We start from the raw sequence: 17,694 nt of genomic DNA on the forward strand, positions 1-17,694 counted from the left end.
CGAGGAGCGCGAAGAAAAAGTCTTTAACCTTTCCGTTTTTGTGGCGATTTCCACTTTCCGTGCCTCCTAAACAGGACAACCGACAATCTTCACAATGTCGTCACTTCTTGCACCCCCACTCCCCCCCCCCCCACCTCAACTCCGGTAATCCCTTTTTTCACCTTTTCATAACACTTAGAAGAATCTAGGAACAAGCCTGAACCCTGATCGCAATTCAGTAATAAATTAGGAGGGAAACCAAACTTCTCTTAGTGTTACAGGCTTATACGGAAAGAAACACGGTTTTTTTTTTCAGAGCCAAGACTTGTTTAAAGGATTGAATGGGCGTTTGCTCCATACTATTCTCAAGCTGGAAATGTTCACGAGAGGGCATGCTACTGTTGATCAACCAAAAATTATTGTTATTGTGGGCATAGGGAAACGTTAAGTTCATCCAAGCCTGTTTTCAAACAAGAGAGAAAACTCGTTGAATCATTTATTTTGAAGAGGTAGGTTTTGTTCGAAAAACGAGTAAGAATGTTTCATTAAGCTGTTCAATTGTATTTATTATGTTCATTTTGAACATTATTACAGAGCGCACACTTCATAACATTTTACGAGATTAGTAGCGAGTACATGTACGTTGCAAATCATATTCGATTGAGTTAAAAAAAAAATATAGTGCTCTTTTTTCTCTTCAAATGTATGACTTAGCGTGTGGCTGGTTGCGACTTTTTTTGGTGAACTCCGGTCATAAATATATAATACATAAAACAAACAGACAAAAACAACAACAAAAAAAACTTGGAAAACATTCCTTAAATGGAACTTTTAAAGGTTAACGCACACTTCTTCATAAACAAGGAAAATTTTTTATTTACAACTCGAGTTCAATGAATTCGTAGACCAAGGAATGCCTATTTTGTTTGTTTTATTGTTTGTTTCATTGTTTGTTTAACAGCTGAGGTTTTCTGGTAGACCACAGAACATCCTTGCAAGCCACATCTAGTTTCATTTTTGTCAGAGCATTTTCTAAACCAAAGAAGACAATCATGGTATTAGGACCGTTGTAATGACATATGGCTGCTGTCTGGTGTACGAGGAGTAAACTTGTTACACTGTTTCTTAAGTATATTTGTCATGAATCAGGATTGTCACACCAGGGTGTCTGCTCCAAATCGCAATCCAAGTGAACGTTTAAGATCGTACAAGGCGCCCCATTGATGTTAAGATTTGTCCGTTTTTCTACTCTGTACTTCAACGAGGTTAGTCCAGTTACCCTGTCTCTCTTGAATGACTCCTGAGGATAAAGGAGAACAAAAGTAAGACTGGCATTGTTTGAGCAATCAGAGCTTAAATACAGTATTGCAGGAGTGTGAACAGGCATTTCTTAGTGACATGATAATAGCTGGTAACGGATTGATCTTTATACGTTGCTATTGCAGAAAAAAGGAATCTGAAAAAACTTTAATCTTCGATCCCAGGTTCAATTTGTTTCTTGACATCTAGTACAAATACGACGAAAGTACATTCTAATTTGGCAACAGCAGGCTAATAAAATGAACATTGTTAAAATGAAGTTTATTTTGTATAAGAAAATAAATAAACTAACGGAGCAAAGCAAGTGTCCCTGTCTAGGTGGAAAAGTCATGATTATGCTGCTGACTTCGGCTCATGTTGTAGAGATGTCAGTCTCGATCAACGACAACAGTCCTTTTAAGAACTAACCTCGCTCGGACGATACGTCGACAAGAGATACTTCGTTACCGAAGTTAAATTTGTTTCCGTTTAGTTAACATTTCTTTCTTTTTCGCAGCGTAGTTGATAAAGATACATGAAGGGCTGCTGTGAATCGAGAAAAGTTGGCCCTACATAGAAGACCAGAAGACCACATCTACAAGAAGAGGCTATTCTCTTGAGGAACGGGGGGGGGGGAAGGGAAGGGGCTGGTAGTAGACGGCAGGGAAAGACTTCTTTCCTCTTCTCTCCCTCCCCCCTCCCCGTAACAGAATGGTTGCTAATGTACAACCGCTTGATTTCCTACTATCCTATGTGACACGCCCAGTTTTCTTGATGCCATGAACATAGGGTAGCCCACCTTTTTCTGGTTATAAAATCTTGCATAGTCCCTCTTTCTCTTCTTGGAGTCATGGTCATGCTTGAAGGTGTCATAACCAGTGGTTATTTTCGCTTTACTATGTCGATAAATCTAGAAAAAAAAATGAACTCTAACTAATAACACCAGCAACTGTCAAAAAAAAAAAAGTGTTGATAACATAAGGAAAAGCATGTGTTTCTAATTGGTCAATACCTTATTATAGGAAATTAACGCTCCATGAAATTAAGGTGTTGGGAATTAACGCGACTTAAATTAACGCGAATTTAATGGAAAACGAGTTTCGAATAAAGAAAATTTCCTATAATAAGGTAATGCATTAACTACTGTCTAACCTTTCCACATAGGTTACCTTAAAAACTGAGCAGGCCGTGGAGGGGGGGGGGGGGGGGGGAGGGGTGTATGAGGGAGATAGGGGTGTAATATGACCCCCATTGTGTGTGTGTGTTTTTTTTTAAACCAATAGCTACATAACCCAAAAGTTAGGAAATGACGACAAAAACAAACCAAAAAAAAAACGAAAAACAAAAAAAACAAAACAAAAAGCAGGTACTGTTCAGTGGGTACATCAGTACACAGAACGTCTTCTTTTAACTTTGAATGCATTTCATACGCACATATGTGTATGTTCTCCTTTGAGGAAAAAATATTGGTCAAGGATTGTTGGTTCAAGAGAGTTGACACACATTTTGCTACACTTGTTGTCAGTCGCTGTTGCACGCGCCGTTGTAGAGAGGTAAATCTAGTAAATGGGAGGCGCATCACAGGCCTTTAATAATTAATTTAATTTTAATCACAGGCCTTTTTAATAATGAAGAGTTTGTACAGACGGTGACCATTTCCTTTATTCTCATAAGTTAAATGTTTGATTCAAGGGCGATGCTATAAGGAAAAATTAGAAGCTGTTCAGGGGTTAAAGGCTTAACAAAGGTTTCGATGTAGTTGGATCAAAACGTTGTTGTGACTTACAGTCAAGCCAGCTTCTTTCATTCGCTGATACAGCTCGTCATCTTCCCGACCCCAGCCCCAAAATTTGTTAGAGAGTCCATTAACCTAGAAATAAATGAAAAAACCAGCAACGTGTGAGGACTGATCTATTTTAACTGAGGGCAGTTTCAACTGAATATTCAGCAGCAAAAAAATTAAAGTTGACTCCAAATTATGCCCTCATACAAAAGCAAACTGAGAGATTAATTTATTTAGTATTCCTTCACTGCAATTAGTATTTATTATAAACAAAAATCTATAGTAAATGTAACATTTAATGATTTGAATTACCGAGATTAGCTGCACTTCAGTAACTCAATAAGACATTGTGAGATGGCAATATTTGCTCCCAATTCATTTACTTCGACTCTTTCTCTGCCTAGTCAATACTAAGCTACCACAGATGTTCTCTACAATTGTACTACATGTGTAAACTCCACGTTTAATTCCTTTTTTTCTTCAGAGTTCCACAGCGTCGTAAATCAGCCCCTGTACCTATGTTGCTCCACGTCGCTTCGAAATTCTCGGAATCTTTGCAGAAAACCCTTTGCGAACTTTACAAACTAACTTAGATACTAAGTTCAAGAAAAAAAAACTAGAGTTTCAAAGTACTTATTCATAAAAAAAAAAAAAAAAGAAACGAAAAAAGTCACGTGCACGTGAACTTGCTGGAACTTGCATTGCTGGAATTCACGTGCTACATTCTTAAAATATTTGAGCGGGCAGATACAAATTAGACACGATAACATGGGATGGGGACATTATGTTAAAGGAAAAATCATTTCAAGCCTTTACCCTAGAATTTGGCATTAAAAATGGCCAGAGGTAGATTATCCCTTTACACCTTAAAATCAGTATGCATATTCTCCATACTGCTTTGTATTTATTTCCTAAGGTGCTGACAAGGAGAATTTGTTCAACAATCAAGAGCTTCTTTAGTTGGTTATCATTTCCATTATTCTCTTGACCTTCAATGTGTGATTTAGGGGTGAAATGTAAGGAGAAATTAGATGTTGGTCAATCTTAGGGATCATAGGGTTAAAATTAATGACGATAGATGTTGAATAACATCAGCCACTGGCAAGAGCCAAAACAAAATTCTGACATACACACAAAGGGACTCAAAGATTCTTTTTCTAAACATGTTCACGATTGCTCAATTTCTTAAGTGCATAAATATTTGATTCCACAGTTAGTGTACTATTATGCAATCTTTTATTCCTACATATAGTAAATTTTCTTTACCTGTGTACCAAATTGCACTTACCTTTTCAAACTGGGCAATTGACATTATCAAAATTCCACCTACAAATGTTGGATAGTGATATTTTGGATGTAGAAAAGGTGCTGATACATGGAAAGGCCCTTTATCAGGAAATCCATAATACAAGTCCTTGTTCAGAGGTAGGAGATCCACATCATGCATAGCTATATAGTCACAATTATTCCCTCTTGCCTCCAAGAATCCTGCATTTAAAAGGGAAGCTCTATTGAATCTGTGAGAAAAAGAACATAAATGAGGCCATGCATCAAACGTAATGATTAATATATTCAGCCAATAAGTTAGAGAAATGTGTACCTTTTATTCACTCAACACAAGTGTAGGATTTAATCTTCAGATATCTTAGTTTCACCTTCTAGCACTTGGCTAAAAAGCTGGTGAACTAAGCCATACAGTTTCTTTTATATTTTGAGAAAAAAAAAATTTCTCCATTTTTATGTAATACTTATCTAAATATGAGAGGTTGTGAGAGAATTTGAGACAGTCATGCAAACCAGAGGAGCAATCCTGCTATGCACAGCATGATAAGCACAGCATGATAAGCACAGCATGATAAGCACAGCTTTCTTTGATTGAATAAACTTATTATAATGAAAAGGCTGTCTGTGACTGCGTGTCTCTACTGTTATATAGTTGCAGAGTATTGCAACACATGTCAGCTCAGATTGCATTTAAATCAGTAACTATGTTGAAATGCAGAGGTGAGTCCCTGAAAAAAAATTTTAACTAAACTCGAAAAAAACAAAAATGAATCAGAAGAAACCCAATCAGATTTGTTCAACAATGACCAGTGTCAGAACTAAACCAGGATGAGTCAAAAGAGATGTTACAAGTGTCTCACGATGGTCTGCCATTTTGACAACCGTAAGGAGAAGTTCCATAAACTTACATATCACCATAACACAATGCCTCCAGGGTTCCTAAAAGGAAGGCACAGTGGGCACAAAAACTAAAAAATTATCATACATGTATGTATGGACAACTACAATATCTCTTACCTATGCTTATCAACTTGGTTAACAATAAATATTTTGTGTCTGACTTTCTTGTCATTCAAATACTTGTGCATGTGTGGAACAAATTCAAGCAGCTCCTCAAATCTGTCTCTGTAAGGTACAACCAGACCAAGTTGGTGTGGTCCCCAATCCTCTTCAGGAAGTCTCCCCTCTCTAACTGCACTTTCTAAAATGAAATTTTCAACCATGAAGACATTAGCTTTTTCAGACAATTACTTGTGAAGTTTCTCGAAGTAAGGCAACTTGGATGCTACTACAGGGAAGATGGTAAACAGGTCCCACCTAAGAGAGAGGGAAGGTGGTTATTGCATGATACATGTACAGGACACCCTTTACCCTCTTCGCCTATATACCCAATTCATGCCAGCCCCATCCAACACTGGCTAAGTGAGTACAGATGGACAGTAGTTGAACAAAAAAAAGTTGTAAATTGAAGTAAGATCCAAGATGGATAAAACCCCATTCCTAAAATCTCTATGGAAGGCTACATAAGGCTGACCTTCAGAAACTTAAGCTCTCAGATAACAAACAATGAGAATGAATGACTGAAATGAATAAAAATTAGGAAAAATTCTTTCTTTACTAGTTAAAATAATACCAACTGGAAGTACTGTTCAAATGATGTGTTTAACAAGATTTGTTAGAAAAAAGGGAGGGATACTTGCTGACAAAATGAAACAAAACATATTTAAGGAATACTACACTGTAGTTTGAAAATGGATTCAAGATATAGAGATCACCCTCTAGTGCCAAAAAGGCTTTAGAATGCAAAGGTGTAGGCATGGCTTATGTGGGAGAATTGAACTACAGTTTAGTTAAGAAGAAAGGAGAATAAGAAAGAATAATTAAGAATAACATTATGTAAAATTACAAATGTTTCTCCACTCCCACATTGAAAATTAACAAAGGGAAACATTATTAAATGAGGAAATCTAATGGAAAGGGGGGAAGCAATCAAGGAAAGTTAAGTAAGAGTATACTGGTGGAGGCATTAAACTCTGACCACAATGGAGAACAAACCTGTTAATTCTTCTTCTCTTTTTAAAGGAAAAGTAAAGCCCCAAATTACACTTTTTTACATTCCTTGCAATTACACAACTAGCTTTACTGGAATAAAATGAAGTCTTGCTCATCACTTTTTTTTTGTTTCTTGTTCTTTGAGAGAGACTTTAACTTCACCTTCCCTATCTCCTGCTTTTATGACGTTAAACCTATGAGCTCAAAACCACTGAAATCACTTGAAGTGACGTGAGTTGTGGGAAGATGAAATATCTTCCTAACTGACTGGCAAAGGCCACATATCGGAGCATGGAGAGCAAAGTGTTTATACTTTCCAATGTCTGGAGAAAATGACTAAACTCAAATTAATGAGCTGATAAATCACTCATACTGCTAACTACCCAAGCACAGGGAAATTTGGTTCAAGGCTATTTATACACCACTATTAATTTAAATCAGTATACGTAATTTCTAATTACTTTCCTTTGTAAAATTATTTTCTATTTAATATGAAGAAATAGACTGTCTAATTAATAGTAAGAAACAGGGCGTTAAACAAACAAATGAATGCCGACACGTCAGCAAGGGCGCAAACGAGATGTTTACGTCCACTGACGAGCGAAATAATCAAGTTTGCAAGTAGTCATGCGTACCTATCCCAAAAGTTTGTAGGAAATCTCCGTTGGCCCTTTTTTGTTTGTCAGCAACTATTTTAATATTGTCGTCTGAGTGTGGAAAGTCGTGTTCATGTGCAGCTCGCAGACCACCAGACAACTTCGCGCTCTCGAAATATTGACGACAATCACAGCCATTTTCGTTCAAGTATTTCATGGATATCCAAATTGTCCCTGCAATCGCGAATGTTAGATAGAAAAACATTCCAATAAGAACTCCACGAGGTACAACAGCCATTTGAAGACCACATTTAGTTTAATTCGGGTTGAAACTCATAAATCAGTGATATAAACCAGTATCAACTGGTCCAAGAAGTTGCGTCCGACAACAGTCGCTGAACACATTTCTGTTGCAGATATAGCACTAGTTCAACCGGTTTCTAAGCAGTGAAAAGACTAAGATCGACTTCTTTAGACAATTGTCCTATTCTCCCATGGAATGGTAGAGATTTAGCTCGACAAGCACAGAGGAAAATCCTCACGATTCTTCCTGAGTTTACGAGAAAGTCCTTGAAGCCCGCAGATATACAGCGGATTCTAATGATCGAAATATGTGGTGTAACTGATATAATTTGAGACCAACTATCACGACGCATGAGCAGTGTAACTCCACGTGGAAAGCTGAAAGTGACTAAAAGTTGCATTAGAATTCTTCGAAAGAATGGTTTCTTTTATCTGTAATGTATGTGGTCAAACAGTTCGGAAAGCTCAGGTTGAAAGACACTATCAGAACGACTGCCGTAATTGCGAAGTTCTGTCGTGCATCGATTGCGGAAGGGACTTTCACGGTGATGAGTACGCTTCCCATACATCGTGTATATCTGAAGCAGAAAAGTATCAAGGAAAACTCTACAAACCAAAGGATAAACAGAATAAAGGCGAACACAAGCAGCAAGAATGGCTTAAGGTGATTGAAAAGTATAACAGTTTTCACATTTTCAGTTTTCAATTCGAACGGCGACATCGGCTAGTGGAAGCTTAGTCGCCCATGATCAGACTTAGCTTATACACGAGCATTGAAGTAAGCAGTTTAATGTGGATCTTTAACCCCTTAACGCCCCATATTTGACTTTTAGGTAGTACACATCTTAACTCTGCCGTCATGCTATAACACATTTGCTTGTAAATTAGTTACGAGAATTTGATGTTAGATCAAGATAACTACCTCTACCTGATAAAAAAAAACTGAATGAACTGATAGAGCCTATTATTTTTATTATAAGAACTAGAATGTAAAATGTTCAAATACTTTTTGTAAGGTGTAGAGCTGCAGTTTGCAGTACTAAGACAATCCCTGTGGTGATGACTTAACTTAGGACACCTATGATCACCTCAAATAGGATGATTTCACAAAAGTTATTGTATCTGAACAGGGAAATAATCTTTAGATCAATAATTTGGTTTTACAACGGATTTTTTTTTTTCACATCCAGAGGAGTGATGAACGTTTTTCTGTTTTATCACACTCTTTTGGGAAAGTGATGCACTTGAATTCCCAAATTTAACCCTATAAATTATGTTTCCTTTGGTGAATATTTCCAAGTATAAGTTTGATTATAAAACATTTTTGGGTCAAAAGAAAATGTCTTTTTCTATCTTTTGTATCAGCAAGTGAGAGAGGCATCAAGATCCGAAAAAGTGGATCCGCGTTTGTCCCACCTTTTGGATAGAATTAGTGAATATTCCAATATTCCAAGAAAGAAAGCTAAATTCCAAGTAAGTGAGATATTCATATACAGTGTTTTTTATGATAAACTTTAAAGCAGTGGTTGCATAAAATGTTAGACTTATCAGGTAAGGTACGTTTTCAATACAGGGTTCATGTAGCTTATCCTTACAGGGCTCGAAATAACAGCTGGTCAGTGAACAATGTCCAGTCAAATATAGGTTTTGTCCAGTAAACTCCTTCATTGGAGGGACATTTTTGTTGGGTTTTTACACATCGTAAATATGATTATAAATAAGAATTTAGTTCGGAGGGAAGTTCAGGGTTTAAATACAGCTTTAACACTTTACATGCATCAAGTTCAAAGGAGCATGTACAATAAAAGCATGGTAAATATGCTTATTTTATAAGGTGATAGGGGAAAAGCCTGAACATTACTTGAAATTGTTTCTCTTTCTCTCCCTCTTTTTTTCTTAAGTTTGTCCCTGTGGTGATGACTCGGCTTAAGACTCTTAACAAATAATTTTTTCTAAAATGATGATTAAGCTGTACTTCAGTTTTAGTCTCATTGAATGTTTTTTATGGTGTTGTCAGAATTTCTGCAAGAATAGCATTGGTGTGCAAGATGATGCAACTTTGGACAAGCTGTGGGACCTTTTCTCGGATAGTGCAAAGGTCAGGATAAAATATTGTGAAATTTCACAATATTTTACATTGTAATTCTATTTTGCAGTCACAATGATAGGTGAATTCTTTACTTTAAATGAAGGTAATAGAAGGTGTAGTAGAGTCTGAGTTTGAGCCTAGGCAAGGGTTATTAATTGTGTTCTGTACTTTAAATTGAGGTAATAGAAGGTGTAGTGGAGTCTAAGTTTGAGCCAAAGCAAGGGTTATTGTGTTCTGTGCTTGGCAGGGATCTTAACCCTTTAACCCCTGTGAGTGACCAAGACAGAATTTCTCCATACAATATTAACACATTGACACCTGAACCGTCTGTAACCACCCGAACCTTGCGATCGCCTTGTGCGAGAACACTTTCCCCCTACCTCCCCTACTAAGTGGAGTTTTGTTCCCAAACTTCCTCTGTAGTTTGGAGATCAATAAGCCAATCAGAATCCGTCGTTTGTGCATATATTTTGTCGGCTTTAGGGGGTACTAGAGGGGCATTATTCTATGCGTCTTCACTAAATGATCGAATTTGAAAATATGGCGTCCGCGCAGCTGACCCTCAAAATTTTCAGGTCGGATTTTTCATTCATTTGCGATCGAGTTAGACCTTGTGGAATTCAGAATGTAAAGTAACAATGCTATAGAATACTCTGCTTGGAAAAGAATGGATATCCAGGTCTTAAAAGTGACAGAATAAGCTCTCGAGTCAATGACACTACTATTCTCTAAGGCGATGCGAATTATGGACGTAAAGTGAAAACCGAATTTTCGGACTTCAAGCAGGGCCTGGCGACAATTTGACGATTCGATGGCCCAGTAAATATTATGTTCGAGTAACAATGTGTTCAAAAAGTATAGTTTCATAGAAGATTTTGCCTCAAGTCGAAGTTTTTTCAGAATTTTCAACATAACACTGCGCAATTTCTGGCCATGAAGGCAAGTAAACAACGATCTAAGCATGATGAATTTTACCGCATGGGCTTTGTACACGTAAGAAATTCATATGTTTTTCGCTTATAACAGCAAATCAAAAACTGTTTTGAATAAATCTGACGTCCCGAAATATTTCTTGGCCATTTTAGTCTTGCTTCCTATTGATAGATTCCATGGAACTTGAGATCTCTTCACTCACGGACAAATTTGCATATTCCCTTTTGAAATATGATCCACATGCCCATTTTCACACATGCAAAAATATTTAGCGATTTTTATCTTTCATCTTGATTTTTGAGTTAAAACATAATATGCACCTATCGCTTTTTTCGCCGGAAATAAGTTCTTTAATTAGTCCTCTTTCACTGGAGTTTGTTTCTTGAAAAAACCGATTTTTAAAAATTTACTGCACATTGTGTTTGCCTCCTTGGTTTCTCCAAAATTTTGACTTTTTGTCGGCGCGTGTTACACGTAAGTGTCAATGGGTTAAGTCTACAAGTATAGAGAATAAGGAAAATATAAATTAGGGAATTATTAGTTCATCTAGTACCAAATTCTCCAAAAAAAAAAACAAAAAAAACATAAGAACTATGTGGCAGACAGTAAGGAGAATTACTAATGACATATTTGGAGTGAAAGAGTTAACTCTCACAGCACCTTTCTTTGACTGTGCATATAAAAGGTGTAGGCAAGCTTTCAGGGAATCTTGTCACAATGTGGAGGGATAACCCACGCTTGGACTACCCAACAAGGAGGAGTATTAATACTTGGTTGCCTCTTGGTTACATTCTTCACATGTTATTCAAGAATATACATGTTATTCATGAATATACATGTACAGTGTAGAGGTTGTTTTCTGACTGTGTATGTCTGCGTCCTGTGACATTCAGAAAAAGGAGCTAAAATGAGATTCAGTAGTTGTGCAACATCGTTCAAGACTATTTGTTTTGAATACTTTTATGAAAGTGTGTTTAGATGTATGTGGGCGAAAGCATTCAGAGTCATTGTAGCTTGAAGATACAGCTGTAAGTGCATATGTGCACCATCTAAGTCAATCATTTTTGTGTCACCAGAAGTCGCAACAACAGGACATAACTAGCAGCAATGGTGTAGTCGATCATGAAAAAAGCAATGGATCATCTTGTCAAAATAATGCAGAAGATGAATGTAATGGAATTTCTACAAAACACATGGTAAAAGAAACAAATCATGAAGTTGATAACAGTAACAAACAAAACTTAAAAGGAAAGAAAGATGAAAAGACTAAAAAACACAAGGAAAGAGAAAAATCAAAAGACATTGACTCTTGTGAAAGTGAGCAGAAGTCAAAGGTAAAGAAACACAGAAAGGACATACATGGGAATGCAGAAGAATCAGATAAACTTGTTAATATTGAAAATAAGCAGAAAAGAAAAAGAAGTGAAGAGAAAGAATTTAGAGGTGAGTTTCTGAACTGTAGCTCCTCAGACATTATTTACTTATGTTCATAACTGTAGAACCAAACCATCATGGCAATGACCATATAGCACATTGAATTAACATACATGTAAGGTGGAGCTGAAGAATCATTATATGGATGAGTTTTTTTCAGCAAAATTCTGTTGAACAGTGGGTAACTGAAGAAACACAAAAAGTTTATTTCAGGTTGCAGAAGGTCATGTTTCTCAGAGTTTGGATTGTCTGATTTTGATTCATTTCATTTTTTCACCTTTGATCTTTGAGATGCCTTTAACCATACCAATAGATGCACATAGAATTTAGTGGTCAGAGGCCAGTTTCTTGAAAGTCTTGGTAACTTAACGGGTCCGAAGCCATGTTTTAAAATCAATATTTAATGAATAGGAAAGCAATTTCTAGCACCAAAACCAGTCCTTTTTGTTTCTTTAACTGATAGCTTTACTGTATCATTTTCAAAATTTTTGAAATCCCCATTTTGAATGAAAACAGAACAGCTTTACGGGCCGGTTAATTTACCGGGACTTTTGAGAAACGGGCCCCAGGGCACGGGTGGGAGTGGGTTAAAGTATAGAGTTAAGGGTTTTTAAAAGGTGCAGTGAGGTTGTTGCCCGATAGGGTTTTTGGTTAATTAATGTAAATGTGAGTAGCACTGTAGGTGATGCTGGTCTAATAATTATGTTTCTGCATGCTATGGTATCCATTTCACTCTTACTCCTGCAGTGATGACTTAACTTAGGACACCTTATGAAACCTTCAGGGTGATTACAAAACAGTTTTACCTCTGAGCAGAAGTCAGTAAGAGTTGTTGGTTATCATTACCCCAAATTTTCTGTGGCATTAAACCATTTAAGTGGATGAATGAGTCACTGTGGTTTAGACAGGTGTCTTGGAAATTAAGGTTTCGACTCTTTCATCTGTAGAAAAATTGACTGAGAGGGTGAGTTCTTAGTACATTAACAATGTATTTTTACACTTACTGTATAAGTGTATTCAGTATCTTCTCATTATTAAGGTTATATATCTTTTCTAGCCTAACACTCTGAAAGTAAGAGAAAACTGTTCTTCAAGAGAATAGATCCAGTTTCAGATCATCTCTTTTTTTATAGAAAAAGTTTGTTAGGTGTGGGAAATGAGAGTTGACTTCTTTGGTTATGAAAAAATGCCACATTAAGCAGATGGTGTGATCCTCTAGTACAGTTACAGTGTATGGTTATGTTGCATACAGTTAGTCTACTTTAAAGGTGTACTCATTAAGTTTAAATGACTAATAACAACAGCCAAAAACTATTCATCAAGTGATCAGGTAGTATGGACACACAAGATAAACCCCTCTTTTCCTACTTATTTAGTCTATCAGAATACAGTATTTGCTTCATCTTGCCCACCCATGTTGCCAGCCTTCAACAATGGAATGTTTAAAGCAGAATGCTTTCTTAATTTGAAATTTTTATATTACCTTTTTATGCAGTTGAACATCAACAATCCAAGGTATTAAAAATGATGGAGAGTGACGAAATAAGTGGTGATAAAAGTGAGTGACAACACGGGTTCCATTAGGTTGTCTTTGTTTCCTTCTTAAATTTCCTCTATTACTTTCCTACCAACTCAACTCTTGTAAATTATGAAGTTCTCACTTCTGCAATGATGACTTAACTTAGGACACCGATGATCACCTTGTGGAGGATGATTTTAAACAAAGTTGAAGTTCTGAGCAGCTCTTAGTGAGAGAAACTTAGATTAAGGTTGTTTATATTCTGTAGATACCACAATTAGTACCTGCAATTACCTTGTACCCCCATTCATAAAAACTAACTTTTATTGTTAAACACCAAAACATCGTAAAAATGCACACCTTATCTTGAAGGACACCTTATTATCCTTATCTTTTTCCAGCTGTCAATGGCTGTGAATACAGTAGAACCCTGCCAACTCAAACCCCCAAGGGAAACAAATCAAAGTGTCTGTGAGGCACTCAACTCAGAAAATGTATTTTGAAAGAATGAGGCAGGAGACTGATCTGAGTTCATTTGAATCAATAGCCCATTTCCAAATTGCCTTTAGCCTCTTTTTCAAAGCGAGTCCTGGTGCTCATCCTTTCGTATGGTAATAAGTTTTCATTCCCATGCAAATTAAACTGATTTTCATATGTATGGTTGAGCATCAGGCCTTGTTTTGAAAAAGAGGCCAACGTAATTCGGAAATGGCCTATTGGTCACTGATTTTAGTGCTGCAAAATTATTTTCTCCTCAACTTGCATGCATACTTGTGTGAAAGTGAAGAGCATTTTGAGTTCTTTCTAGTGGTGCAATGCAAAATGGGAAGTTAAGGCACAAACCCAACACTGAATTGCTTTGATTGTTTGCCGCCCACTTTTGAACTTCTATTGAACTAGTTGACCAGTGAGAGCTTTAATTTAAGAAAAAAAAATCACACACCCACAAACTGCAGCTATGAAACTCTTACATGTATGCACTGGTCAGCAGATTCACTCAAAAGTTAACAGGAAGTGATGGCAGGAGTGACATTCAAACTCCTACTGAAACTCAAAAATGATTGGAGTCAGGGTTGGAGTCATGGTTTTAGTCATCCTCGGAGACCCAGGGGCTGAGAAGATTTCAAGTTAGGGCATGAAGAGCCCCTGGGGACATTGTCTTACAAGACTAGTTCCAAACGGTCGCAGTCGTTCTGCCATCTGATTGGTGCCAGAAAATCTTTGTGTTTTTCTGCCCAATCAGAGTGAAGTGTGCTTTAGAGTCCTTTCGTGTGTTTTAACACGGACATATACTTGTAGCGCAGTTGCTCACCATGTTTGTTTGGACCGTGCGACAGAGATTTGCTTGAGGTGAAAAGTTTCAGTCTCGACACACAACGTAAGAGAAATCGATTAGATTGTCCGCGAAAATCTTACCGGAAATTATACTGAATACTTTCGCAGGTATCACTAGAAAACGTGTTTAAAGTTTGCGAGGTTTGTATACCACACGATGGTTGCAGTCATTGATATGTCGCTTTAAACGATAAACGAGATTTAAACTTAAATCTTTCTAGATTTTTTGCATAATTTGCTGTGACTGAAACTTTGCCAATCCCGTGAAGTTATTTCGTCGCACGGGCCACGCAGGTATGTCGAGCAACTGGTACTTGCGAAACTTTCTGTGCATGCCAAACTCTAATCTCATCTTCGCTCGAAAAAAAAGAAAAGCTAAGCGTGGAAATATTTGCTTATTAGATGTGGGTAGATGATCTTGTACTACTAAGCTGACATTTGCAATAAAGCAAACCCGCCCTTTCCATCCGATATTTCTTGGTGTTTGGTTTTGTTTTTCCCACTGAAAACAGCATCGGATCGATTCCCAATGATCAAAGGTATTTAACTTGGTCTTCAACAATCGACAGAAGAGGTGAAATGACAATGACCAAGGGACTAGAAGAGAATCCGTAGCCTTCCCAGCTCAAGAATTTCAACACTCTAGACAGCAGTTGAAAGATTAAGCTCTTTCCAAACCCCTTCGGTAACTGCCCGAAAACATCTCTCCTTCCCACGATGTTCTCGTTAATAAGTTTTTGTTCAGATTTTAATCAGCAAACCGGAAACACTGCTAAGCTTTCTCTTAGCACTCGCTGGAGGTCGTCCACGAACTTAACGTTCTCTGCAGCCTTGGCCGTATTGTGAATGACTTTACTACTAAGATTAGATTTTGGCGCGCAGAGAAAGCAGAAAGCTACGTAGGCGAAAGCGCCAGTTGCTCGACATACCTGCGTGGCCCGTGCGACGAAATAACTTCACGGGATTGGCAAAGTTTCAGTCACAGCAAATTATGCAAAAAATCTAGAAAGATTTAAGTTTAAATCTCGTTTATCGTTTAAAGCGACATATCAATGACTGCAACCATCGTGTGGTATACAAACCTCGCGAACTTTAAAACACGTTCTCTAGTGATACCTGCGAAAGTATTCAGTATAATTTCCGGTAAGATTTTCGCGGACAATCTGATCGATTTCTCTTACGTTGTGTGCCGAGACTGAAACTTTTCACCTCAAGCAAATCTCTGTCGCACGGTCCAAACAAACATGGCGAGCAACTGCGCTACAAGTATATGTCCGTGTTAAAACACACGAAAGGACTCTAAAGCACACTTCACTCTGATTGGGCAGAAAAACACAAAGATTTTCTGGCACCAATCAGATGGCAGAACGACTGCGACCGTTTGGAACTAGTCTTGTAAGACAATGTCCCCAGGGGCTCTTCATGCCCTAACTTGAAATCCACTCAGCCCCTGGGTCTCCGAGGATGGGTTTTAGTCAGATGATGAGAAGTCAAGGGAAATCAGATCTTGTTCTACTCGCCACAAGGGGGGGGGGGGGATGGGGGAGGGTTGAGTTAACCAAGTTCAAGTTAGGGAGGTTTCTACTGTATCTAAACTGAAAGTAAAAGCAACAATTTTTGTTTCGTGTAGATCAATTTAATTGGAAATCTACGATTAAGGCAGTCTTGAGGCAAGCTCCTGATCAAGAGTTACCAATCAAAAGATTAAGGAAAAGGGTAATGTAGGAATTATGTGAACATCGCACAGCTATCACTAGTAATGATTGTAGTAATAATAATAATAATAATAATAGTAATAAAGGTTTTAAGCTCTTATGGGATGGGTGATTCTCTTTTATTAGTGGTTATTTCCAATTTTAGATGCATTATTGCTAGGAAATAAGGCCACCAGTTTCAAAACGATATTTTTTCAGTGCTGTTCGGCACCTCAAAATAAAGTTCTCAGTTCAATCAACCTGATCAATGGTAAATACTCAATTTTGCAATCTGGATAAGATGCATAAAATTTTATCATTTATACTTGACAATTGGGATTTTTAATCTTACTTGACGCATGCTGTAACGTCATAGGGAAATTATGATTTAGAGACTGTATTACTGCTGTGTTAATGCTTTCAACTTTTTTTTCAAACAGGTTTTGGCAGAGTTTGAAGCAAGAGGAGCTAATACAAGAAATCTTTCTGATAATGAACTGAGAGCTTTATTCGAGAAAAAGATAACAAAAAATCGTAAATTCAAGGTTCATAAAGACAGAGTGAAACTTGTCAAATAAGGAAGAAATTCTACACTGAACTCTCATTTATTTTCCGCAAGTCTTGTGTTTTACAAAAGCTTTGTTTTGTTTTTGAAACAAGTTTATATTCACAAGCAAGTCTTGTGTTTTGCAAAAGCTTTGTTTTCTATATGGAACAAGTTTATATTCACAAGCAAGTCTTGTGTTTTGCAAAAGCTTTTTTTTGTTTTTGAAACAAGGTTATATTCATAAGCAAGTCTTGTGTTTTGCAAAAGCTTTGTTTTGTATTTGAAACAAGTTTATATTCACAGGCAAGTCTTGTGTTTTGCAAAAGCTTTGTTTTGTTTTTGAAGCAAGTTTATATTCATTTAATAAACAGAAAGAAGACACAAGTGAAGTAGTACTAGTGTGTATTAATTGGCTCATATATTAGTGGGTGTTGAATCTATCTCAACTGGGATGGAAGGGAAAAACCATCTTGAAAATCTCAATACTCCTAGACTAACTGGTCTAGAAGTAGACAGTCAATCACAGGGGAAAATCATCTCTTAAGGCATTTGATTGCTTACATTATTGGCACACACAATGGGATTATGAAGCAAGCTTTTGTTATTGAATTTGGGTACCTACATTGAAAGCTATGTTATTTCTGTTGTAGTAGTCCCCTAGTGTTGCAGACTGCACTCACTTCTGACCACCATATTTACAAAAAACCTTTTCTTTTAGAGAAGAAAACAAAATGCCACATCCTCTTTTACAAAAATATTTCAAAAGAAACAATTTTTAAGAATTATTCCCCATTTTCATTTAACCACAAAACTGTCATACCATCGGTATGTTTCTTTCCTCTAGAAC

At 37.0% G+C, this 17,694-nt stretch overlaps 2 protein-coding genes across 2 annotated transcripts; one reads left to right on the plus strand and one right to left on the minus strand.

The window, feature by feature from the left end:
• Positions 1-461: 461 nt before the first annotated feature.
• Positions 462-7,579, minus strand: LOC111320677 (beta-1,4-galactosyltransferase 7). The gene is made up of 6 exons (XM_022923339.2): positions 7,033-7,579; positions 5,363-5,546; positions 4,350-4,578; positions 3,065-3,148; positions 2,078-2,188; positions 462-1,279 (listed from the first exon to the last, which is right to left on the minus strand). The coding sequence occupies exons 1-6, from the start codon at positions 7,289-7,291 to the stop codon at positions 1,118-1,120; spliced, it is 1,029 nt and encodes a 342-aa protein (XP_022779074.1). The 5' UTR covers positions 7,292-7,579; the 3' UTR covers positions 462-1,117.
• A 63-nt stretch (positions 7,580-7,642) lies between these two features.
• On the plus strand, positions 7,643-17,231 carry LOC111320590 (cell growth-regulating nucleolar protein). The gene is made up of 7 exons (XM_022923249.2): positions 7,643-7,960; positions 8,662-8,769; positions 9,314-9,394; positions 11,395-11,761; positions 13,248-13,310; positions 16,237-16,322; positions 16,741-17,231. Exons 1-7 carry the CDS (start codon positions 7,715-7,717, stop codon positions 16,876-16,878), a joined length of 1,089 nt encoding a protein of 362 aa, XP_022778984.1. The 5' UTR covers positions 7,643-7,714; the 3' UTR covers positions 16,879-17,231.
• The last annotated feature ends 463 nt before the right edge of the window (positions 17,232-17,694 follow it).

The sequence above is a fragment of the Stylophora pistillata genome, chromosome 1, assembly GCF_964205215.1.
Source record: "Stylophora pistillata chromosome 1, jaStyPist1.2, whole genome shotgun sequence".
Classification (NCBI taxonomy): domain Eukaryota; kingdom Metazoa; phylum Cnidaria; class Anthozoa; order Scleractinia; family Pocilloporidae; genus Stylophora; species Stylophora pistillata.

What these genes read in the sequence shown, in the direction of transcription:
- LOC111320677 (XM_022923339.2), bottom strand. Translation starts at nt 7,291, where the DNA reads ATGGCTGTTGTACCTCGTGGAGTTCTTATTGGAATGTTTTTCTATCTA. An exon ending in AACCAAGTTGATAAGCATAG is followed by an intron (nt 4,579 to 5,362) that starts GTAAGAGATATT and finishes TTTTTCTCACAG; the next exon opens with ATTCAATAGAGCTTCCCTTT. An exon ending in GATTTTATAACCAGAAAAAG is followed by an intron (nt 1,280 to 2,077) that starts GTGGGCTACCCT and finishes CTTTATCCTCAG; the next exon opens with GAGTCATTCAAGAGAGACAG.
- LOC111320590 (XM_022923249.2), top strand. Translation starts at nt 7,715, where the DNA reads ATGGTTTCTTTTATCTGTAATGTATGTGGTCAAACAGTTCGGAAAGCT. An exon ending in AGCAGCAAGAATGGCTTAAG is followed by an intron (nt 7,961 to 8,661) that starts GTGATTGAAAAG and finishes CTTTTGTATCAG; the next exon opens with CAAGTGAGAGAGGCATCAAG. An exon ending in CGAAATAAGTGGTGATAAAA is followed by an intron (nt 13,311 to 16,236) that starts GTGAGTGACAAC and finishes TGTTTCGTGTAG; the next exon opens with ATCAATTTAATTGGAAATCT.